General features: G+C 44.0%; 1 protein-coding gene across 1 annotated transcript in view; it reads right to left on the bottom strand.

Moving 5' to 3' along the window:
- Positions 1 to 5,917: 5,917 nt before the first annotated feature.
- The window catches only part of CELSR1 (cadherin EGF LAG seven-pass G-type receptor 1), a 164,278-nt gene continuing 144,269 nt past the window's right edge, over positions 5,918 to 25,926 (bottom strand). Inside the window, exons 25-35 of the mRNA XM_031059007.1 lie at positions 23,925 to 24,099; positions 18,154 to 18,266; positions 16,788 to 16,867; positions 15,110 to 15,236; positions 13,061 to 13,186; positions 12,614 to 12,750; positions 12,055 to 12,158; positions 11,081 to 11,248; positions 9,960 to 10,202; positions 9,396 to 9,660; positions 5,918 to 8,090 (exon numbers count right to left, since the gene is read on the bottom strand). Coding sequence (XP_030914867.1) covers positions 8,066 to 8,090; positions 9,396 to 9,660; positions 9,960 to 10,202; positions 11,081 to 11,248; positions 12,055 to 12,158; positions 12,614 to 12,750; positions 13,061 to 13,186; positions 15,110 to 15,236; positions 16,788 to 16,867; positions 18,154 to 18,266; positions 23,925 to 24,099 — 1,563 coding nt within the window. The 3' untranslated portion in view covers positions 5,918 to 8,065. The remainder of the gene's footprint in view (positions 8,091 to 9,395; positions 9,661 to 9,959; positions 10,203 to 11,080; positions 11,249 to 12,054; positions 12,159 to 12,613; positions 12,751 to 13,060; positions 13,187 to 15,109; positions 15,237 to 16,787; positions 16,868 to 18,153; positions 18,267 to 23,924; positions 24,100 to 25,926) is intronic.

Genomic DNA, 25,926 nt, shown 5'->3' with positions numbered 1-25,926 from the left:
TCCTGCAGGGCTCCTGGGTTTGTGTCTCTGGGGTTGCAATGTTGGTGGCAGTTCTGGCTAGCAGATGGGACATCTGGGTTCTATCAAAAAACTTCAAGTTGGACTCCTAGACAAATGGTGAATTCTTCCTTTTCTCTAAGAATGCCCCTAGGGAGGGAGGAGATCTATGGAGCACTGACTTTGTGGGAGCCAGCTGTTTCATCCCTCTGTGCATCCAGTTCTCTTTTTATTTCCATGAAATTTGATCAGAGCAGAGACAGGAAGTTCAGCCATGTCCTTGGGAGCAGGGAAGATGCCCCATGTGCTCCTCTTCCCTGTGGCAGGCGCTGTAGAGATTTCCTCTGTCTGCCTCCCAGTCTGCTGTGCTCTCCAGGGCTGCTGAACACCAGCACAGCAGGAAAATCCTGGGCTCTGCCCCCTTCTCAGTGCAGCACAGGAGGAGAGACTGAGTGAAAACCAGTGATGGAACATTTCTTCTCTCATTTGAAGGACTTCAGTGAAATTTGCATATCAAAAAGGGTAGCACAGATCTCTTTGGAAATCTGTCCCAAAGGCTGGGTCCCCAGCTCTGCTGCAGCTCCTGCCTGGTGGCAAAGCAAACTCAGCTGGTCTGGTGTGGTCTCATTACACTGGATGAGGCTTTCCATGAAACTGTAAACATCAAAGAAGGATGGATTGTAAACATAGAATGGACTGGTGTGCAAAAATAGGATAACTAGCCATGTAGCATCTGGTGGATTTCAGATTGGTGCTGGATTAAAGGTACTTTTTATTTTAATCTAGTCACTTAACTACTCTTCACACATTTTTATCTCTCCTCTCTGAGAATACATGAAGGACTCCATAGGCCATGTCACACCAACAGCTCCATGCCTGTTAGCAAATTTGCTATATGTAGTAAACCCATGTGACCAATCTATTACAAGTTTAAAAGCTTTCAGATGTGGCTTTTAAACTTAAAATCACTTTACGTACTATTAGTACTTACTCATATGGTAACACCTTTAGAAATAAATCAGAAAAATCTACACTGGGTTTAAGTATTAAAGGTGTTTTATGGTATAAGATTGTTACACTGGGTTAGTTTTACACCTGCCTTTTAGGGTGAAGGAGACAGCACAGGAAGAATCTCTGAACTGATTAGTAGCCAGGTGTTGAGCCTTATTTAACACACAACCATTTCATGGAGCAGAGATTGTCCTCATGTGGTGTGTCCCCTCTGCACTGCAATGCAACAGCAGTGCTTGAGCTCCAGAGCAAGCAGGGGAATTCCATACTGAGGGGAGAGCTGATGACTTTGGGGGCTGAGACTGATGACTTTTAACGTGGCTCCCTGCAAGCTGCCTTCTTTCTGAGGCCAGAGGAGAGCATCACTGATGGATCAGGAGAAGCATGTAAATACTGTCTAAGCTCAATAGATTGATCCTGGGAATTGGAGCAGGCAGCTCTGCTCTGGTGCTTCTTGCCACAGCTGTGCAAGGCTTTAACCACAATGGACTTCCTGCAGCTGATGCTGCTGTACTGAGCACCTGGCATGAAAAACCAGCCCAGCAATAGACTAAAATGGAAAAAAATCAATAAACTAAAAATCAATAAACTAAAAATCAATAGACTAAAATGGAAAATTAGTCCAGTACAAATTGCTTCTTTTAGGGAGGAGAAGTGAGTTACACAGGTGTGAACAGGAGCATAAAGGCAGGCAGAACCTCTGCAGAGGAGGCTGTGAGGCCCAAATGCATTCCAGGCTGCTCCTGTTGCTGCAGGTGGTATGATGTGGGCAGTGGTGATATCTCACCAGGCTTGAAGCTCCATGTTAAACCTCCTAAGAGGCATGTTTGACACAGATGGAGCTTGCAGAAAATCCCAGGCGATGCATGGTGTGTCTGTGTATCACCACAGAGGCAAACTGAACACTCTGCAAGAAACAGGAGCGCTTTGTTGCTGCTCTGCTCCAGCAAAGGAGCAGCCTTGCTGGAAGCCCCTTTGGGTTTGTCTCTGTGGTGATGGCACTGGCTCTGGCATGGATCACATCACAGGGAAGTGATGCAGATGGATGCTTCAGGACCTGCCCTGTCACTGTGCTTGGCATAACCCAGATAAGATCAGCCAGGAAAACGTTTTTCCTTGGACAGCCTGGTGGAGAAAGCTGGGTGTCAGGAGTGCTTTGGTGGCAGCTCAGTCCTTCCTGACCAGCTGCTCACTCCCATTCATTTGGCCATTTTGTGCCAGCAGTATGAACCCTAACCACTAAAACCCCTAAGCCAACCGGACTTTTCCCTGATCCTTTCCATCCCTGAAACCTGTGCATCTATAAGTGATGGAGTTAATCATTCCTGATTGTTTTATTCAGGAAATAAACATGTAATAAAAGGTATTGATTTTTCTCAAAATCAATGGCCGATTTACGGTTTCCCCTGGAAACTTGTTCGCTGTGCTGGCTCCCAACCACAGCTGCCCCTGCTTTGTATGGGATTCAGTGGGATGTTCCAAACCTGAAGGGAATGGATCATTTACAAGGACCCTCTGCTTCAGCTGCCCTATTTATACATACACAGGGCTTCCCATGCTCGCTGTTTCCTTGAGTGAATGAATATCTAGCAAAACCACAGACCCAACTCTATGTTCTCTGCTTGGAAAAAACAATACAGGCCGAGCATGCAAACAAGATCATTCCAGTTGAACTTCCAAAGAGCTTCCATTAAATGACCAAAAGCAAGAGGTTTTCCTACACACTAACCCAGGGGCTTGGTTTGCAAACTGTTACATCTCTGGAGGGGAAAAGCCCCAGTCTGTAAGAAACTAATACAGCAAACCCAGTTGGTTACACAACTGTTTTAATGAAAGAGAGTGGCAGCACCTGGAAAGCCAGAGCTGTGAGCTCTATTCTATTTCCTGGGTGCATCTCATGTAAAATGATGGCTTTGAGGAGTCTGGGGGGGCCCAGAAGTCAGAGCATGCTGGGCAGGGCACGCCAATGGCCCTGGGACATGTGGCAGCTGCCAGGAGACAGGGCACCTCTCACCTCCAGCACAGGAGACAGCACACCTCTCACCTCCAGCACAGGAGACAGCACACCTCTCACCTCCAGCACAGGAGACAGCACACCGCTCACTCCCAGCACAGGAGACAGCACACCTCTCACTCCCAGCACAGGAGACAGGGCACCTCTCACCCCCTGCACAGGAGACAGCACACCTCTCACCTCCAGCACAGGAGACAGCACACCTCTCACCTCCAGCACAGGAGACAGCACACCTCTCACCCCCTGCACAGGTCTCTCCCTATCAGGGCTCTCAGCTCTGCTCCACCTCTGCAGTGTCTCCTGACCCAGGGCAGAGGCTGGGCTCTCACAGCACCTCCATGAAGCATCAGTCCACAGGGAAATCAGTCTGGGCCTCCCTTGAAATACAGACAGTATGTTCAGACTGTGCAAAATCTTCATTTGAAGGAGTGGGTACTCTTCTATTCAGAAGTATCTTTGAGCAGAGGGATGGCAGCAGCAGATGTCTGACCAAGGCACACACCAGCACACTACAGAGCTCTGGGGGTTCCTGGGGGCACTTACAAATGCTTTGAAGTATTTAGAAGACAATCATGAATTAACACGGTCTCTTTGCCACACACACTTCAGATTAATCTGATTTTCTTTAATACAGTGCCTGGCACAGTGCATAAAGGAGCAGCAGCAGCAGCAGATGGAACATGTCTCAGTAAATGGTACTGCCCCACACTTTATTCTCATACACAACACACTGTCAGGGCAGCTGATGTTAATCAATATGAGATAGGTGCAAAACTTGCTTGGCAAGAAGTGTTACAAAAACTCTCTTGGGTTTAGTTTTATTGATATTTTCATTCATAGTTTGAATGATAAAGTAAGAAGTAGCTTGTAAAGGTTGCAGATGCTGCCTCCAGGCATCCTCATGGACAGGACTAAAATCCAAAATGAGTGTGAGAAACTGGAGGATGGATCAAAAAATCAATAGACTAAAATGGAAAATGAGTCCAGTACAAATTGCTTCTTTTAGGGAGGAGAAGTGAGTTGCACAAGTGTGAGCAGGAGCATAAAGGCAGGCAGAACCTCTGCAGAGGAGGCTGTGAGGCCCACGCATCCCAAGCTGCTCCTGTTGCTGCAGGTGGTGTTGGTGTGGGCAGTGGTGATATCTCACCAGGGCTGCTGGGGATCTCCTTTCTGCGATCCCCCAGACCTTGGCAGGAGCATCCTCTGCAGCTGAGAAAGAAATGCTCAGAAATGCTATTGCAGGCAATTCTACTGGAGTTATTGTTTAGGATTTTAGACAGATCCCTGAGTATATTTGAAGATATTTGAGTATATTGAGTTGTTGAAGAGGCTGAGCTACATGACTGCTTGTGTTACTGCAGCCTTACCATGCCATGCTGCTGCCAGTGGTGCAACTCTTATGGAATTTTTTGCTACAATTTGCTTAGGCCAAATATCATTGTAAAGATTAGGACAGGAAAAGTGAATGACATGCAGAGTTCTTAAATTATTTCCTTTTTTTGGGGGGTGTTGACAGGCCTACTGCTTGCATTTTGTGGACTGCTCTGGTCTCCCCTCTCCCTGCCACCACCAAAAGGGCTGTAGTTGACCTGGTAATGGGCTGAAGAAGGGCAAGAAGGAAGGGTAAAAGATGCAGCAGTGTTTCTGCACATGGAACAGAGATCCAAGCTGCCCAGCTGGAAAGAGATTACTCAAGTGCTCTAGGACAGAGCCTGTCTCTCTCTTTGACCTGGGCAAGGTGACTGAGAGATGATTATCACTGACTCTCCTGCTGCAAGCAGCAAAGGTGTAGGGGACAGCAATGAAGCTGAAGGAAGAAATTTTTCTTGCTGCTTGTGACTGAGTGAGGCAGCCTGCTCTGTGCTAGAAGTTTAAATGGATCCAAAACAACATGAGAGATGTATGAGGGAAATGGATGGAATGCTGGAGAAAAGCACAACCCCTCCCTCTGGGAAGGCCTGAGCTGCAGAGAGCTGGGGGCTGTGGACCCTGCAGGGGCCACCTTGCCACGTAATGTGTGTCTGATAATCCTCTTTTCCTAAACATATGCTGTAGGTCACTGCTGGAGACAGGATCACAGGCTGGCCTGTCCCTTCACTAACCTGCTTATGTGAAAGCCTGAGGCTTATTTCTGCTTCTCCACAGAATGGTGAACTAATACTTGAGAAAAAATTCAGTGTTCCACCAAATAATGCACTTGTACAATAAAATTAAAAACAGTTTCCCTTTGGGATAAATACTTGAGTTTGTTTAGTGGCAAGTTTTGGCAGAACTGTTTCCAAACTGAAGATCCTGAAGATTTGATTTTGCTCCTAAGTCAGATGGCAGGCTCTCTCCACCTGGCTAGTTGACACTGAGAAATACTTTTATTTCCAGAAAGCTGACAAGACCTGTGCAGGTCACTGCTGGGCCTTGTGAGATGCATGAATGAGGACTTGCACAGCAGCCTGGAAAGGACTGGGTGAGCAGCACCATGGTTTGGGAGAGCCAAGGATGGAGCCCAGACTGTCCAAAAGGCCCTTGTCACTCACTGCAGGCTGTCGTGGGCTGGGCTGGCTGCCACTCCCCTCGAGCTGCTCTCACATGTCCTTTTCTAAATCTGATGCTTTCCTGGTGATCTGCTTTGCTCTGGGTTAGCAGAGGGCATTTCTCTTCCATGGGCCGTTTCCCAGGTCTGATGGATTCTGCAGGTTTGGGCTGGAATGGGACGCACACTTGGCATCCTGTGCCAGCATGGAGCCCTGGGCTGCAGGGGCTGTGCATTGGCTGCTTGGTGCTGTACAGCCTCTGCTCAGATGGGTACCTGGACGTTCCTGCTCCTGCTAATCCCCAGGAAATGACATTTGGACCCTCATTATCTGCACTGCACTTAGAAATAAACCACCAGAGGAAGAATACAAGTTCAAAAAAATTTCTTAATTTATTGTAAATTCTCCTTTCATCTGTGCTGCAATTCCAGTGTTCTGCACATTAATAAATATACATTTGTTAAAAAAAAAACAAACTTCCAGTGTCTAATCTGCCATAAAGCTTTTAAAAAGTCATAAAAATAGGTTTTAATTTTTTTGTCATTAATACAACTGACCCTCATTTACTGCGACAATTCTGATCAAAATAAAAACTACCTACACCTACTGGGACAAAATATACATACACAGATATAAGAACAACTAGCGTGGGTTATACACAATGCCTGAGCACACAGCCAAGTGCCAGACCCTTAAAACATTCAAAATTTTTTTTCTGTCAGAAAATGTCACACAGGATGTTGCATAATTTTTAAAGGAACAGCATCTTTCCTCCCTCTCCCCTTCCAAAGGCCTCCTTGATACTTTGAAAATGCATAGGAATATAACGAAACCCAGATTACAGTACACAGTTTCTCATCTTTTCCTCAACTCCTGCATTTTATTTAGCCCCATTTTCTGTTTCTTCTTTTTCACACACATTTGCACAAACAATGGCCAGTAGTTTCCCAAAAGGGCTGCTGTGGTGAGCAAGGAGCCCCTAAGAGCCTTGTTGGCAGAGAGCAGGCACAGGCGCACCATTGTCATCCTTGGAGTCGTGTATTCCCCCCATGGGAGCCATTGGCTATGATCTGCCTCACACTGTTGGATGCAAACTTTTTCACATCTTACTTTTCCTCTTTTTTGTAAACATTGCAGGAAGGTAAAGACAGCAGACAGGTCACGCTTAACTTGTGAAACCAGCACATTTTGTGGGAAACATAAAACCTTAAGCTTTCCATGAAGCTTTCTGAAATATCAAGAAGGCCAGGGCTTTGTCAAAGAGCTGGGCAGACAAATCTGGACATCTTTGAAGTCTTGTATTTCTGCTTTGATTAGCGATGTGCTGAATCCAGTGAGCAAGAAAGAGGAAAAAAATATTGCACCTGAGGCAGAACTTGAGCCATGGGAGGAGGGCCCTCTCCCTGGGACTTGCAGAGTGCTGGTTTGTTGCAGGCCATACAATCACACCAATTATTTTCTTGTTCTTAGTAAGGGAAATACTGATTTGACTTCTTCAAGACAAGGACTATGTTGAACATTACACAAAAATATGTGTAGACCTGAAGTTCAGTTCCTGAACATTTCAATGCACTTGTGAGATGAGATCAAAATACCAAAAAATGAAAAAAAAGAAATTTTTGTGGATTTTAGAAGAGGTTATGAGAAAAGCATACTGTGCCCTCAAAGAGTTCCAAAATCTGTTAACAAAAGTTATAAATTACAGTCATGGACTCTGATGTAATCTTTACTGTATTACTTTGAAAACTGCATTGTGTCTGAAAGTGGCTTCCATGCAAACCTCAGTTACTTATCAAACGCCAAATTCAAGTAAAATTGTGCAATGTTCATATAAAAAATATCAAAACATCTTTTAAATCGATTTCCTATTATCAAATCAAGAAGATCAGTATAAATGTAAAATATACAAAGGAACTTTTTCTTTAGCAACACCATACAAAATATATAAAAGTATCTACACTTTTTATATATATATATAAAAGATTTTTTTTTCTTAAGACAACGTGTCCATAGAGGGGTGGACAGAGATGCTGGCATAGAAACCAAAGGACACTTGTTGCAATATTCCTCCCTAGAGCTCAGCAACCTCAAGGGTTCACTCTGTAGCCATCAAAACTCCACAAGAGACACCTCCTAGTGCTTGTCTTCAGGTTTATTGTAGGTCCACTAGGAAGCAATGTGTTCTTCCTCGGCTCTCCCCTGTAGCAAGCAAGCCCCGCAGCACTGCCTGCACCGTGCACAGGTATCTGTCCATCACAGTTCATCCCTGTTTCCATTTTCATGTTTTCAGCGTGGGTTCCTGTGGGAGGAGCGTACCACCCAAAGCCCTTACTGCCAGGGCAGCCGGGCACTGCGTCTGTGCCGGGAGCAGTCAGGGTTCTGCCAGAAGGTGAAGCCATGTGGGAGTGGATGCCCACCTCATCCTCCTCACCGTGCGGCCACTCTGGTGGAGTCCGAGGCGGCAGCGCGGCGAGGGGGCGGAACCGTGCAGAGGCGATCACGATTTCCTGATGGTTCAAATTGAAGTTTCGTTACTGCCGCTGTTAGTGAGAGAAGTGATTGTGCAGGCTTAGGGTTAAACAGGCACAGGCAAACCACTCCACCCAAACCCACCTAATCCTTCTTAGTAAGGGCTCATGCTCTGTGAAGTTACCATGCCTGTAAGGGGGATGCTGTCCTGGAGGGGAAGAGCAGTTGGGAGAAACAATTTCAGGCAGTACACAACAGAAATGCTTTAGAGGGAGTTCTACAGAGGGCTTGTATTTGTCTAATGCTTTGCTGAGGATACAAGGTTCACACACAGATCTTACAAGCTGCTAGAAGCCTGGTGTACCAGATGGATTCATGCAATCTGCTGCCAACAGCAGAGCTTTCCATTATGCCAAAGCTCTGGAGATAACACAGTTGCTTAGTACCAGTGGGTGAGTTATTCTCCAGTAATGACTGTGTTACCTGGTAGCAGCTTATTCAGTTATGGCTTATTCAAAACATCCATGTTTCCTGGCTAGCTAGGATCTATTTCATCAGCCAACTTCCAGCAGCCCAAAGATGTGCTTTTATAGTGAGGTGGAAATGGTCTGTGCACCAGACAATGGGGTATTTAAAGCCTGGTGGGAAGTGCCAGAGTTAAAGCTGGGTGAGAAATTTTCTCTTGCTTTGGTGAAAGACTATTATTCATGTTAATAAAAAATCAGACTATATGCATAAAATGCCAGCAGAGACTTTACATACGGCTGTTGTCATAATTTGAAATGCAAGAATTATGATGAGTAATGAGGTTTCTGAGAATTCCCTTTGGCTGAGAGCTTGCTCAGCCTTTTGTTTATATTTGATTTAGTTTACAGTGGTAAATTCACACACTGATTGCCATGCAGCCGGTGGGAATTACATGCCTGGTAATTTAGGATCAGTAGCTTGGTGTTCTCTCCAGCCTTAGGGTCTCCTGCCTCAGCCATCATTTCCCTCTGCCCAGATGGATGCTCACACCATGCCCCCCACAGCCTTGTGCCTTTCCCCACCCAATCCTGGCAGGATGGCAGGGCAGAGCAAGGCTGCTCCTGTCCAAGTGTGCCAGTACCACATCAGCCTGCCAGTTCAGAGCATGCCAGGGTGACCCAGTCACAGGTGTCTGTCACAGCACCTTGCCCATGATACCTGTTTTGGCCTTCTCATGACTGAAACCCCATGGCCTGGGGACATGGCATGGGCAAACCATCAAGACAGTCAATGGTGAAGGACTCTGGCCAGTCACCAGAGGAAAGTCTTGTTCATGTGTGAGTCTGGGGTTGGAAGGTGAAGGGTGAGGCCATAGGAGGTCAGCCAGGGCATCCCGACGTGGCACTTACTCTGAGTCTGAGGTGTCAGCATGCCCTGTTGCCACGTGGAGGCTCATGGCCATGCCATTGAGCTGGTCTCGAGACTGCTCCCTCCGAACATTTTTCACTGTTACCCCTGAGTCCGAAGGAGAGCGGAGCCCCTCGTTTGTCCCTAGGGAAGTAGTCCTGGATGAGACTGTGCTCTGATTGTAATCCGACAGCTTCTCCCGCAAGCGATTCTTCATATTCTTATCCACCAGTGGGGGAGGGTACGTAACTTTATTTTTTAAGATGCCTGTGAAGGAAAGAAGAAAATAATAAATTTTTTAAGTGTATCAGTAATTTAATTGATCAAGGTAAGCTTGATGTTACAGTCTCTATTTCTTACTAAGACTTCTACTTTGGCACTTCATTTCATAACCAACAGATTAGACTACAGCAACTACCGACTAGCTTCCCATGGTGTATCTGGCTACACAGGTTGGAGCCATTTGGAAAGTATTTTTCCCTGACAGAGCTACATTTTAAACTAATTAATGCTCGTTAACCCCCCAGTCTCCCAATCCAACTGTGAGGCTGGGTTGGCTGTGCTACCTTTCCTCTGTTCCGGCTGCTGGTTATTCTGGTGGCCCAGAGGTCTGTTCTCCTTCTGCTGCCCTTCATTCTCCTTGTCCTGGGGTGCTTCATTGCTGTGGTTCACCTGGTTTTCCCTGTGAAGCTCTACGTTGACCTTGGTCTCTACTTTGAGTTTTTGTTTCCTACCGGGGTCCTCGCCATCGCTGGCTGTTACGCACTCTGTGGGCCAATAGGGTTTCACATGATTGGGAAGGGTATCAACTGCAATGCAAAAAAACACTAGCTCAAAAAACACTTTTGATATCTTCTCTCAACCACTGCCTGGCCTCTGTGGCTGGAGAGGGGCTGTGTATCAAACCAGAGCAATCCTTCAGTCGGTCCTTGCTGGACTGCACTGCCCTCAGGGTACATTAAATCCCCAAAAATCACCTGGTAGGATGGCAGGGTATCCAAACCCTTCTCAGAGTGAGGTTGCCAGCTCAATTATGGAGAAGTGTGAGGCAAACCCGCCCTCTCAGCTCTCCAGGGTCAGAGATCCCTCCTTGGGGAGGTTAGTTTCTGAAGGCTGAGGGCACCCCAGGCACCCTGTGCTGTATCTGTGAAGAGCCACAGCACATAGCCTGGATGTTTGTCATTTAAAGATCCTTTCATTAGGACAGGATCAACTATGTTTAGAAATGCCTGCACCCTGACACACAGAAATTATATTAATGGTCAATGATTGCCAACTCTTTAGGTCTAGGACCTCCCCAACACCAATGCCTTTATTGCATGAGCAGAGGAAGGCATTTCTTCCCCCTGCCCTCAAAACAAGTGGCCTCTTTCTCCTCTTTTTCATATGAGATTTTGCTGGCTTGGTAATGCCTTGTCCAAGTGCTTTGGGGACCTGCCTGCAAAGCTGCCTGCCTTAAGGCATTCAGCATTCTGCGCAGTTCTGTATGATTCTGTACTCAGCCACCCCTGTGAACAAGCCTTTGGAAGAAGAAAGGTCTCCAAGCTGAAAACAACAAAGGATCTCTACAGAAGCAAGGCACAGAGGCAGAGATGCTGCCTCAGTCACGTGGTAGTGTGACAAATTTATCCCATCTAATCTAAAGCTATTTGAGAGCACCACTGCCCTCCCCTTGCACTGGGAGTACCTTTGGGTGTGCTGTGGAGTGGGCCATGTTCATTGTTTTTGGAAGTAGATGTGTTCCACTTCTTGTCTGGCTCGAGCCCATCCTCCTCGCTGTCGGATGAATGGGAAGAGGCGTAAGAACTGCTGTGCTCATCGAGGGACAGCTCGCTGTCAGAGTCTGAGTCGTGCTCTGCAAATGTGCATGGGAAACACAGTGTGACAGTGTAAATAGGAGCTGAACAAATCTACCTGACAAGTGCACAAGGAGAAAGGAAAGGCAGGCATTGGTCCAGGCCATGACAGGAATGAGCTCTTACACCTGTAAGTGTATATGGGATAAACTCAGAAGGACTGCAGCACAACCACTGGGAAGCACAACCACTCAGCTCAGCTAGTGGGCAGAACCTTTTACAGGTACAGGATGTGCAAAATAGAGTGGGAACATATTTCTCCCTATTTAACATGCAGAACAGTAACTCTATTGGATCTCAATGAACACAACACACAAGTAAAACAAGATATCTAGAAATACCAAGAATCTGAATTGAACTTAACTTAAAAACTGCTACAAGGAAAAAAAATTGAATGTCAAGACCAAAATGAAAGGAAATCAGACAAAAGGCACTTCTCATTTTTTGTACAAACCACAGAGCAGTAAAGATAATATTGCCTCAAGGTCTCAAACATTAAAATTCCTCCAAATAAAAATCAAGTGCAACAGTAAATAATTTGTGAGAAAGAAAGGGGACTCCACAAACTGTCAATAGCTGGTGCAGCATCAGATAAAAATTAAACCATCACAAGCAGCAGATATATGATACTTTCATTTCAGGATTTCCTTGTAAGGCAGCCACTGCACAGCTTGCTTTGCCAATAGCATAATGAGAATGAGACTGTCTAATTATTCCAACTATTCTTTCTGTTACAGAAAACTTCAAAGAAAATGATGAGAAGAAGGTGCACAAATGGGTCAAAGCATTTAGAAATTATTCTTACCATTGGATTTGGATGGATTCCTATGAAAAATGGAGGAATCTGCTTCAGTCTGACCAGCCCTTGCTTGACTTGAGGATCCACTGAGTTTATGAGCAGCCTCATCCCTTTGAGAAGAAAAACAGAGGACAACCTTCTTGGTCACTTTGTTGTTTTTAACAACAAGGCAGACATGCAGACAGTCACTCTGCCGCTGCACAGTCACTTTACAGTGAGACAGAGGTTATCCTGATGTGGCTATCTGCCTTGTGCCACATGAATCACACTGAAAAAGCCCAAAGCTAATGAGCTAAACTGTGCTCCTTGAGACACATCTGAATTACAACAGGCAAGCAGCAGGGCCCATATAGGTAACATCACTCTTAGATTAACCACTGCACTGCTGGAACCCTGTCCCAAAGACACAAGCAACAGAAAATGCACCAAGGAGAACGATAGTCACATGAAACAGAACTGTTAAGACATAAACCAAGTAGCATTTGAACCAGAGTTCTGGTTTCCACAAGAGTGATAAAAAAGGAAAGGCAAGCACCTGAAAGCCATGCACCTGCCACCAGATTACCTGAGAATATAAGCAAGGTAGCTATTGTGGCTCTTGGCTGACCTGACGGTGCTCTCGAGGGAGACAGTGGATTCCCCCATCGTTGTGCGATACATGTTCGGCTCTTCTATATACGTGTTGTTACAGTTCAGAGATCGCTGAAAGGGGAAAAAAACTATATAAAGCCACAGTGAATGATCCTTCCAGAAGTTCATGTTACCCACAAATATATTAAGTTTCAAAGAACCAAATGGGTTTTGATGCCAGGGAAAATAATTATTTTCTCTTGAAGGTTTCAATTAAAATAATAAGAAAAACTTTTGAGAGAAGCCATCAGTAGTCTTTGTACAAGTCACTGAAAGCAATCATTCAGTTCACTTAATTACAGATAAGCCACCTATAAGTTTATTTTAGGCAACTTCTGCCAGCAAGAGGATGTTTTTGTTCTCCCAATGCTTTTTTTCTTACCGTTAACAATGTAGCTCTTGTTGCAGTGGAATCATCTGGAAGAGGTTTCTTTCCAGTTAAAGTGTTCTTCAAGTGCTTTCTCACTTCTTTGTTAAATACGCAGTGGAAGAAGAAAATGAACAGCCCCTGGATAATTTTAGAGAGAGGAAAATGTAAATGCTTCACTACTACCATATTGCAAATCGGTAAGAGAACACCCATTGTGAAACAACTCCTGAATTCTAGTTTGTCGTCCATGACGGTGTATTTCAAAAGCAGTAACTACTTTCTTTCTTGACTGAAATGGCACTGACTGATCTCCTAGCACTCCTTCATAATTTGATTCCAAGTTCAAATATGCGTTACAGGCCTGGGAAAAGATACAAAAATATGCATTTCTCCAGAATTTACAGAGCAGAGCTTGATTTGGGAAGAAATCCAAAGGGAACCTCAATGTCCCACTAGAAAATTGCAGAGATTTTAGAATTTGGGATTTCGGATCTTTTACACAGATGATGAGAAAAAAATCAACAGCAGCACATGAAAAATGTCACAGCCTTTAGCGAAAGCCTCTGGAACTCGGCAACTTCTGTGAAAGGAGCCCTTAATACTGCATCTAAGAGAAATACTGCATTTTAGAAAGCCTTGTGAGATGTGAAGAGGTACTGGGAGCAGAGAGGTCCCAGCTTCTGTTGCCTAAGTTGCTTGGTTAAGCAATACCTCTGGTGGGAAAATCAGTAAAGTCCCCAGGGCTGGGCAATTGTTGGCTGCCAGGAACACACATTAACAGCTTTTGCTGGGGGCAGGGCACACACATGTGTGTGCCTTCACATGTTCTTGCTCTGAGGGAATTAATGCAGCTGCCAAATTGTTATCAACTTTGGTTGGACACACAGTATAGAAAAGTCAATACTCATGAAGTTGCAGCTGTACCAACATCAGAAGAAGCCTGAATTTCATGACTTCAGCCAAAGCAATTGACTTAGAGTAACTTTAAACTTCAAGCTCACTTTCTTAACATTCAATCAAATGTGATCTTAGCTAGCACTAGCACTTTGGGATTATTCATTAATAAAATTCACATAAATGTCTCTTTAAAAACATAAGTTCAAAGAAGGCAGTGATGTGAAATGCCACATTACCCTGTGCCTCTCTGGGCAAGTCTGCAGAATTCCGGCTGCTGACCTTCATCCCTTTCATCAGGTTTATGTTTAATTTAGTTTTATTTTAGATTTGTGGAAGCCTGGTTTTATAGCCTGAGTAGGTGCATTTATTACAGAGCACACAAGTTGCATTGGCAAAATAACCTTGCTCCAGGCTGACCTATCTGCTGTGTTTCCAGGGCACTGACTGATGTGTCCAAAGGGGACCCATCAGACTTTGTTTTCTCTGGCTGCAAGGTGTGGCTGTTGTGCTGCAGCTTGGGTGTCCTGCAGTAGCTGTTTTAGTACTGCAGGGACCTGCTAGGGCAGGTACTGTCATCCTTGGTCACATTCAAATTGTGACCACATGAAGCTCTGTCACTACTTCCATGCCAGGTCTCCTACAAATAACTATTTTCTGCATCTTTAATCAACAATTGTGTAAACTGGGACAGGCAACCCAGGAAACCCATAATACAGCTCACATTGCATTTGAAAATCCTTATTTGTCTCATTTCTATAAACAGTAACTTAATTTGTGGAAGCCTTGAACTTGGAGCCATTGACTCTGGGTGAAATATAGCAGTCTCTTGTTTGCAATAGCAACAGGATGACTTGACAATGAGCACACAGAACACAGTAACAAAGAATTTGTCTCTAGAATGACAGAGGTATACCTGTATACCTGCCTACTGCCACAGGTTACTATGGTAGTGCACTTACCTTGAGAATGACTAACAGTGAGAGATGTAATTACTCACAATTATAGTTTTGGTGAAAAGAACCTTCTCCTTGAGAAGAGAAAGCAAAAATTGCCTTGAGATCTCAGTTTTTCTTAAGTTAGCTCATGCTGAGCAGGTTTTTGTAGGTCTGGGTGTAGAAGTGTACTCATCAAGGTCTACCACAGACAATATACTACCCGACTTACCTGCAGGCAGCTGAAAATGGCAAAGAGATAGTGAAAGGTCATGACGTCGCTGTTGACTGCCATGAGCCCCAGCAGCCACGTAGCGCTGATGAGCAGCAGGAGCAGGAACGCTGTCCTCAGCACGGGGCTGTAAAGCAAACATAGATGGGTGTTTGCCGTGTGATGGGATACAAGAGAGCAGCCCAACTTCTCCCCATGGATGGTGCTATGTGACCAACAACTTGGCAACTGGAAAAGCACTTTGGGAAAATTAGGGCAGTGTTCACCAACTCCCAGTTTTCATAACTTTCCAACTCTCTCACAGAAACACTCCACAGCTTAGCATGTTCATGTTAAAAAAGTGATTTATTTCCAAGTTCATTTCCAAGACTTTCTTCAAACAAATCTGACTGTTTTACAAGCCCATGCTGCTCAGCCTTGATGACTCTGAGGAACATGTCTGGGCAGTAAATGGCTGTGTCCATCTCATTTCAGTTTGTCACCTTCACTCTCACATTCCTTCCCAATGTTACCACCCAAAGTTTTGGATTGAGGGCACTCAGGGAAATTTTCTTTGCTTAAAAATACAATTTCCACAGACACTTTCAAAAGACAGAAACAAATCTAGTGGCAAAAGCTTTATATTATGAGTAAAACTGCTGCCATTAGGTAGCAGTTATATTCCCTGGTTTAGGGAGATTTAGACCTCATCCTTAACACCCAGACACTACTGGGGGCAGGGTTCAGAATGCACAAAGCCAACAGCTGCATGGAAACTGGGGCTGGAAGGGGCATGCCAAGGGGAGCATGGCACTGCACCAACATTGCTCCTTCCACACTGCTATTAACTGGGCCACCCATGTTGCCAGGGAGCTCATTCTCAGATTTTAGTTTTCATTAAGCTTAGTGTTAGGGTTAGGGTTCACAGAACCACAAAGTCTAGCTCCAGGGACACCAGGGGTGGAAAAGCCATGCCAATGTGTACACAGTACCCTACAGCCAGGATTGAAAAACAAAAATGAAAAGCAGCCATTTGAAATCTCATACAGCTACCTCATTGGAAAAAAAACCCCCAAAATCCAAGGGGCTGTACTGCCACTAGCTAATCACATTTGAGTTCACAGGTAAATTCTGAGCTTTGGGCAAAACAGATGTTAATGAGAACAGGCTGTCACAACAGCTCAGGAAGGTGGCAGGCTGCAACTTGCAATGCTGCTCATCCCACTGAGCATGGGATGCAGGGAGGCTGGCCCTCAGCACGGGAATGTCAGTGGGTCTCTGCCATGACACAGCTGGTAACCAGGCACTTGAGAGGGGAGGCCCTTCTGAGCCATAGGCAAGCACAGGGAGACCCAGAATGATGTCCATCTAGGCATGCTATGGGCAGAGGTGAAGGGACAGTGTAGAAGAGACCAGGATGAAAGATCTGGAAGAACTGCAATGACACCACCAGGAGGATAGATTTTTCCTTTCTCCCTTCTCCTGCCTTCACTTGGTGGTGCAGAGCACCATGGTGGAAGTTTTACTGGATCTCCAAAGGAACCCCAGGAGAGGGTGGGGTGAAGCAGCTCCAAATGCCTCTACCAACACTCTCCTCCAAAAAAACATACTTATTTCCTGCTCCAAAACTTGATTTTAGGCAATTTTGGCTTTTTTATTTCTGGTCAGAATGTCTACAGGTTTTTGCACTGAAACTTACATGACTCCTGTTTTTTCAAATGAACGTTGCCTTCGTCTGCATGATGCTTTCATTGCGAGTATAAAAATGACAGTGTTTATCTGAAAGACAAATTGAAATAACTGCATGGATTCTTTCTGTACATTTGTTACAGCTCTATTTTCAATAACAGTGCAATTTTTATCCTAAAATGGTTTGTGGCACCAAGAATATTTCTTGTTCAACTTACAGGTCTCTAAATTCCAAGATTCACCTTGTTTCAAGGCAACATAGTCAAAGACATCCTAGCACTTGAAACCCACTAAGACAACCCTATGCAAAGATGCTTGAGGGAAAGAATGGCTGTCCTTGTCCAAATCAGTGTCCACCTCAACCCAGCACCTTGTTTCAGTTGGTCAAACCAGAATTTGGGAATATTTTCTAGCAGAGCATACAGTGATAATTACTCTGAATAAACCTCCAGTTTCCACTGATTTCCACATCAGCTGGGAGGTACTAGGTTGGTGGTGCATTTGTACTTATTCACTTCTATTGAATATTAATGCTGAGAATTTGTCGCATCACTCACTTTCCAAAACCCTGTAGGGTTTTACCACTGCCATTGTCCCGTTTCTAGGAATTTCTAACTTAAACTGCTATGGAGAAATGATGCAGCTTATTCTGTTTCTGCTAGATCTGCCATCTCCTGGTACTGCTTGTATTGAGAAAGATTTTGAATGGTTGGGTCCATAGCCATTTTCTCCAAATCAACACACGCTCCTGCTTCCTCCCTTCTCTGCAGCTTTCATTTCTCTAGGCTTAACACTCCACTTGTTGATCCTCCAGTGGGGGCTGTCCCATGTCTCTGATGATTTGTGACCATAACCTACACTGCTTTCAGGTCTGCTTTTTGAGGCAAGGAGACCAGAACTTGCATTTGGCATTCAAGATAAGAATCAACCCATGACTATTTATCTTCTGGTGTTACTTTGATGGAGAAGCTATAAGGAAAAGTTAAACAGCAGCCCATTTTTTTAAATTCCTGAAAGTAGAAATATTTAATATTCCTTTAGGACTTCTGGATGAAGTGACTTGTTATGGCTCATTCTGTTGATTTATTTACTAATCTCACAAACCAACCCTTCAAAAATGGAACAAAGCAAATGAGAAACGGGTTTCTGGACATACAGCCATTGTTCCACAAGCAATCTATGTATGGGCAAGCAGCCCTCTGATTTCCAGGAGCTTAGCTCATGTCTTATCTATTTAAGCAAAAGATGCAAGCTCAAGTACATTTGCTTCAAATGTAAAGAACATGGCTGCTTTGCATGACTACTGTTTGACAAAACTTAGGAGAAAGGTAGCAGTAAAGAAGAGACAGTTCTGGATGCCAACTCCCCCTACTTACAACAACAACCATTACGATGGGCCCAGCAAAACTCCAGATCAGGGTGTCATGAACAGACAGCCAGCAGAAATCAGGATTCCCATAGCCTTGTGGATCCAGACCAACAGCAAGCCCTGTGTCACAAAGTGGAGAAAAAGTAAATCAGAAAGGTGCTACCTATAGCCAAATGTCATTTCAAATAAAGAAAATTATCATGGCAATTTATTCAACAGGAAATTCTGTGAAGGCAAAAATTGAAATAAAACTTTTGTAAATCAAAATCTTCTGATTACTTCATATCAAACAATACTCTGATTTTTGCCAACTAGAACAAAGTTCAGCTACATAAAAATGACAAAAAATGTAAATTCCAAATGAATTTTGTTTCAGCACAGTTTTATAGCGATTCTCACACAGTGTGAGCCTTGAGGGTGAGTGACATGTTGAGGAATTTCAATAAGCCTGTGCAGCAGAATGACATGAATCATAACTGAGGAGATGTCTATGCTATGAAAAAAAAAAAGTGCATTCTTAACTTGCTGTCACTAAAATAACATCAGAGACAAAGGAACCTGGGAACTTATGGGAGTTAAGTGCTTGAGCTCAGGTGGGATTCATTTTGAAGTGCCATCCCAGGTACCTCACCCTGCTTTCGGCACTGTCTGAAATGGAGTTAATGCCTCAAGGCAATCGAGTTAAAACCACACCTTCTATTATTTTATTTTTCAAAACCTGGCCAATTCCAAGGCGGTCTCTGAGCCCAACATTCACTTGCTGATTTACAGTGATCTCTGACTTGGTGACCTACACCTTGCTCATATGGTGATGGACTGGGATTTGCCTTTGACCTGCAAAATCATAGAGTCATGGAATTGTTTAGGGTGGAAAAGACCTTTCACATAAGGTGTCCCTGAGACTTCTTTTCTCCGGGCTAAACACCCCCAGCTCCCTCAGCTGCTCCCCATCAGACTTGCATTCCAGACCCTTCACCAGCTCCTCTTGGACTTGCTCCAGTGCCTCAATGTCTTCCTTGTAGTGAGGACCCCAAAACTGAACTGATTCACAGTGTGGCTTCACCAGTGCTGGTATAGGAGGATGATCACAACATCCTTTTAGTCCTCCTGAGTTGCCTGCTTTTTCCTCCATTTTTCCCTTGGTTCCAGCAAAAGCTCTTTCTTCATCCAGGCTGGCCTTCCCCATTGGTTTGTCTTATACCACATGGGGAGCACGGCTGCTCCTGTGCCTTTAGGGCTTCCTGCTTGAGGAATCTTCAGCCTTCCTGGACTCCTATGCCCTTCATGACTGCCTCCCAAGAGTCTCTGTGAGTTAGGCCTCTAAACAGACCAAAGTCATCCCTGTGGAAGTCCAAGGTGGAAGTTCTGCTGAATCCCCACCTTACTTCTAAGAGAATTGAAATCTATCATTTTGTATTGCTGTGTCCAAGACAGTCTCCAGCCATCACATCACCCACCAGTCCCTCTCTGTTCACAACGAACAGGTCCAGTGGGGTATCTCCCTTTGCTAGCTCACTCATCAGCTGCATCAGGAAGTTCCCTTCCACACACTCCAGGAACCTCTGGGACTCTCTTCTGCTGTGTTGTATTCCCAGCAGACACCTGTTAGGCTGAAGTCTCCCACAAGAACAAGGAGTAGTGATGGTGAGACTTCTCTCAGCTGCTTGTAAAATATTTGGATTCCTTTGCCCTTCATGACTGCCTCCCAAGAGACTCTGTGAGTTAGGCCTCTAACAGACCTCGGCCTCCTCATCCTGGTTGGATGGGCTATAATAGACTCTCACCATGGTATCTGTCTCATCCTTCCTGATAATTCTTACCCATAAGCACTCAACTCTTATCACCAACATCAAGCTCTAGACAGTCAAAACACCCCCTAACAAAGGTAACCATTCCAATGGTTTCTAACACAGACACACCTGTGTCTTTGCTGCCACATGGATCTCCAAGCCCTGCCTCCACTGAGATGGCAGACGGAAGGAGTCACTAGCACACTATCCCACAAACACTGGCATCCTGCCCTCAGTTGCCTCTAGTGAGCTTGGCTTTATCCCTTTCCCCCTTCAAACCTGGCTTAAAGCTCTTTTAATGAGCCCTGTAATTCCCGTGCAAAGATCCTTTCCCCCCTTTGAGACAGGTGTACCCTGTCTGCAGAGATCTCCCCTCTTCAGGGCACAGAAAGTGATCCCTGTGGCCGGTGGCATATGGCAGGTGGCTGCAGCATGCTGTCTGGGCACGGGGGCACCCACGGTGATGAGCGTCTGTCCTGTTTCCAGAGGGGCCAAGGCTGGCGGCGCTGCTGCTCTCTGCAACGAGGGCTTGTGCATTTAGAGTCATCTTTTTCTGAATTGAAGTCTGCATGCTTTGATGAAAGGACACTGAGAAAGGGAAAGGTAGCTGCATTTCACTCTTGCTGCTTAGAACTGGCCCACAGCCAATATTCACATCTGGTACAGGCCTATGGTCTATGAAAACTAAACTGGCTATTTGGCAAAGCAGTGGATATTGGATCTGTTTTCACTGAAATGTGGAATGAGATAGGACTAGTCTCCTTTCCTGCTCCCATTGGCCCTTCCACCGCCCCCTTCAGCAGTTGCCATCCAGAAAGAATTAGCCATAAATGATTAAGGGACCATAAAGTATTTTATACAGATGTAATTCTATGGATACAGTCTGTTTCCCAGGACTGGATTTGCCCATTAATGGGACTCTGGCTCTATGAGTAATTGGCAGACAGCAACGTTTTTTCACTCTCAAAATCCTACCCTGAAGTTCTCCATTAAACAAATGGGGTAAATTGCAGTCTTCAGGTACATGATTCAAATATTACTGCAGTCAACAACACGTGAAATAACACTTTACTCAAAGGCAGAATTAAGCCAATGCAATGTAATACTGAGAAATATTTTGGCACATCAGTTAAATGCTGCAGCCTGGTTGCCCTTAACAGACTGAGTGTGCAAGCTGAGTGATACCTTGCTAACATTTGTAGGAACTGGGGCTGGTCCTATGGCCAGGAGTCCTGTGGAGACCATCCCAGCACACACACACAGGAGTGTGCCAAGGGCTGCAGGAGAAGCATGTTTTGACCCTTCTGAGCTCTTGAGGGCTCAGCAGCCATGTGTGACTCAGGCAGCTGTGGGGCAGCCTCAGTTCTCTCCCGATTATTTGCTTTGCTTAGGATTTGAAAAGCGCCAGTTTCTGGGGGATACTGGTTTTAGGGCTCTGTAAGAACCTGTTTTAACACAAGGGCTGCAGTCTCCATGGCAAAGCAGTCACTGCACACATATGTCAAGCAGTTAGTGTGCTGCCACGGAGACAGGCAGAACTGGGGGGGTCTTGCTGAGTGCCAAATCCAGCCCCTTGCTCCTGTGGCAAGGAAGTCATAAAATCCCTCTCCAAGATGGACCAAACTACAATTTAAAATGAGCAAGCTTAAAGCTGATTTAAAATGTTCCACTATCATTCCCAATGGAGGACTATTCCAGATCCACAGTGTTTTGATGGCGGTAAGCCTTCTCACAACTTCTATCCTATTCTTATTCATGGCACTTTGCATTTCTCTGCTGTGATTAAATGTGGTTCTTCCCCATTGGAGCAAGCATTTTACTAAGTTTTATCTCCCTCTAAAGGCCAAGGTTCCCATCTTCAAGGAGCTTGGTCCCATCACAAATGCCTTAGGACCACTATGTCCCAGTTTGAAATGAATATCAGTTTGAACATAGAAAATAGAAAAAATAATATACAAAAAGCCACTGCTACTGTAGTTTTGGAGGGGTTTTCCCCCTCTCAGAATAGCTATGATGAAGATGAAATGGTATTTGTCTTTAAAATAAAAAAGTCCTCTACATGTCCCAAGACTAAAATTTCTTCCCATATCTAGACTATACCACAACTAAGAAAAATAAACAACCCTTCTCTCATAAAGCAATTTAAATAATGTTTAGGATTCATGTTATGAAGTTGGAACCTTTTTGCTGTTTATAAATTAAAATTTATAGAGAAGTTTAATTGAAATATGTACAGTAACAAGTTATCTACAGGCAAGAAATCCTACATTGTGCTCTTTATGATGAAACAATTTTCTCCTCAGATGATTTATAAGTCTGGAAGGGCAAACTGAAGGCTTAGTTTTCTTTATCTTTTATTTCACAAAATCCCCTGACTTTCTCAGTAATAGGGATCTGACTTTTCATTTAAACAGAACTGCAAATTCAGTAGATTTGGGGATTGAATTGCAGGACGCAACCTGGAAAGTTTCAAAAGTGCAAAATAGTTTCATATCACAGAGACTAAGTAGAAAAATGTAAAAATGGTGTGCTTGTGATATTTAAATTGCATACATATCTGTTGAGAAGGTCTGAATTTAGATTTCAGGAGAGAAAGTAACCTTAAGCAGAAACAAAATTCTTCTAAAGATAATGAGGTCTGAAATTTAATTAGCTTTGTTATTTAATGATACTTCTTTTCTCCTAGAAATGATGCTGCCAAATATCTGTTGCATTTCAGTGTTCCTGAAAATACTGCAGTAGTCCTGTATGTACTGGTAAAAGTCACACAGATCTGAAATGCTTCAGAAGTTCAAGGACAATTTCTGTTTTAAGAGTCTGGGGTACATCTAAAATGGCAGAGCCTTCTGGGCTGTGCTTTCTACTATAAGCTGATAGAAGTAGAAATTATTAGGCACAAAATGATATGGAAAAACTTACCAGCTCCCTGAAGAGAGAATTAACCTATACCAGCCTACGCTGTGATTTCGTATTACACCTTCTTAAAACACACAGAAAAAAGAACAAGTATGTATTTTTAAATCTAACTTGTTCCATAATATTTTTGCAAGTGTTCATGAGTGATAGCTATTTGTTTGATCTCAGAGACACCTAAACCTCTGCCATTGCTGACAGTATGATATTATCTGCAAAAATAAAACTAATTGGAAAAAAGTTAACTGCCTGCCTATGATGTGATTTCCCATATGGCTACAGATACATGCTGAAACAGTTGAACCAAAAATGCCCACTCCAACTGTTCCATGAAGCACAGTTCCTGAGGAGCTGTCTGCCTGAATTAACACAGCACCGTGTGCTTAGGGTAACACTGGAAATGTCTGTGGCAAAAATAGGCACAGTGAGGGCGGAGATGGATGTGCTCCAGTAGATCACTCTGGACTGGTTTAAAAGATTACTGCCTCCAGATTTTCATTACTTTTCCTCAGCTGAAAGTTACAGCCTTTGTATCTGAAATTAAGTAAAAGGCAGCTTTAGTATTCCCAGCTTGGTTTTATGCCAAATAAAACAGAGCCACTGAAATTCCCTTCAGAAGTATTTATTGCTGGTAGACAGTAGGCAGTGGGAATGTCCAGTGAAGGGCAGTAATGTCCTGTGGGCAGGCAGCATTGCTTCTGAAGCCACTGCAGTTACCTCAGAGACTGTGTGTGCATATCTGGAGGTACCAGCACAGAAAAGGAAAATTTCTGAAAGCTATTAGCAAAGTTGTTCAAATAAAAATACTGTCATTCCCAAGCAATGTTATGAAGTCCTGGTTTAATCTGTGCAATTATGTTTCTGTTACTGGATAACCATCAGTATCACTTCAGCTAGGGCACACAAACATTTGGTACACAGATCTGCCAAATTCAGGCTGACTTCTGCTAGACGTGGCTTGGTGCTGCCCTCCTTCAGGAAAACACCCACAGCTGTCTGGCATGAGGTAACTTCCCTGACCCTGGCCAGTGAAGATGGCAGGGAAACTAAGCTTTTTTGGGGCGCTTGAGGGTACCTGTTATGATGGCAGGAATTCCCCAGCCAACAACGTAGTAGAACCGCATGTGCCCGAAGTTGATGTTCCTCACTTCAGTCAGCATCCGGTAGATGTGGAGCTGCTCCACAAACATCCATGCAAAGGTGCTCATGTAGAAATAATGCAGGAGGATGGCAATCACAGTACACACAAACTGCAGAAGGGAAAGGGCAGGGAAATTAGAATTGCTCTTCTGAATCACAACCCAGTGAGTCACTTGTTCCCCCTGCGTAGCTAATGGCAAGTGTAATAAAAAGATTTTGGCAGAACAAATATACTGCCTTTAATTAAGTTTTTCAGAGTCTAAGAAGACCTGCTCATACCGTGAGAGATTTTGCTTTTTTAAAGTAAAGTGGATCACTAAGCTCTGTCAGGCTGAGGGCAGCAAAATTTAAGGACTTGCTGAAATCAGAGACCAGGTCCACAGTGAGACTAAAAGTAACAGCTACAATGGGCACACTGGTAGCTGAAGTCATCTTTGTGATCAAATAGCCACCTTGAAACCTATGACCGTCAGATACTTGCCCTTCTGTAATACCTGCTAACCAATTTTCTCTCCCAACTTAACAGTTTGATGAGTGAAAACAAGAGTGACTACAAGCATCTGACACCTGAATTGCAGTCTTGCAATTAACTTTCTCCTTTCAGAAGCCAAACAAAGAATTTTACCAAGGATCTGTTGATAAGCTTGAATTAAGAGAACTTTGTGCAACCATTCAGTTTTTGTAAGAAAATATTTTACATTGTGTTTTGTAACCTTTTGTTGCTGTGCAGCACTGACCTTGCTTTCAGACTTTGGCATGAGTTTTTAGTGGTTTTTCATGGTGTAATGCTCAGATATGTACATTTTCCTGTTTAAAGTACATTTAACCTCTTTGCTGAGCAAAAGAATCATACAAAGACTGCCAACTTTCTGGATTCACTTACTACATCAGCATATTATAACATCACATGTTATTGAAAATGTGGCTCACTAAATAAACCATCTTTCTTCCCTCTATTCAAGTAGTGCTTTTCTTGTTCCTACTCTCACATGCTTATGAGTAGAGTGCTGCCCTGAGCATTACCTTTTTCAGGTAAGAAAAAAGAAAGAAAATAAATCACTTTCTATCAATAGTCCAGGGAAAGATTAAAACCTCACCCAGAAATGTGACTGTTAATTTACAGAAACCCATAAAAGCCAGGCTGGGTGCCAAGCAGCACAGCATTATTTGTGCTCCAGCATTCTTTACCTCTTTATGTTCATCAGTGCATGACTCGTTAGACAACTCTCATTCCATACAGACAGATGAATAATTGTCTCAAGCAGACATGGCTTACAGCCCTCCTGCCTTCTCAAATTGTCTGGGTAGGCTGTAAGGAGCAGCTTTCTTGCTGTATGAAATACATTCTATAAATTAAAGATCTTTGTGTAAATGGTGTAAAGGTGTGGGGCGTTTCACTGAGTCCTGGTAACACTACAGGACATGATCACACCATGAGCCCTCCCCCATGAAAATGAGAAGGAGTAAAGGAGTAAAAGAGAACAATGTCACCAAGTACAACCATTAGGATTTGTGGTATTGATGTAATGAACTGTTTTACTACTTTTATAAACCTCTGCTTGGTGCTTCATGATACTATGAAATGAATCTGGAAATGAGGAGCCATCATTTATGGCATAATTTTGGTCAAATTCTGTAGGGATGTGGACTTGGCCCCCACCTCCTCAGCAGATATGTTGGAGAATGAAAGAGTATAAACTACCCCTTGCCAGTGAAATGCAGTGAAAAACGAGTGGTGTGCTCAGCAAGGCATGGGAAAGGTCAAGTTACAGAGAGTGCTGTGTATCAATTGGCAAGGTGAGCTCCTTTCAGCAAAGTTATTTTAGTATGCAAACATTTATATAATGAAACAAAGACAACACGAGTTCACACATGACATGAGACCATATCCCAGAGGGCAGGTCACTGCAGAATATCTAACCACAGCAGCAGATAAA

This window comes from Geospiza fortis, unplaced genomic scaffold (assembly GCF_000277835.1).
Source record: "Geospiza fortis unplaced genomic scaffold, GeoFor_1.0 scaffold424, whole genome shotgun sequence".
In the NCBI taxonomy this organism is placed as follows: Eukaryota; Metazoa; Chordata; class Aves; order Passeriformes; family Thraupidae; genus Geospiza; species Geospiza fortis.
This window is presented reverse-complemented; position numbering and strand designations above follow the sequence as displayed.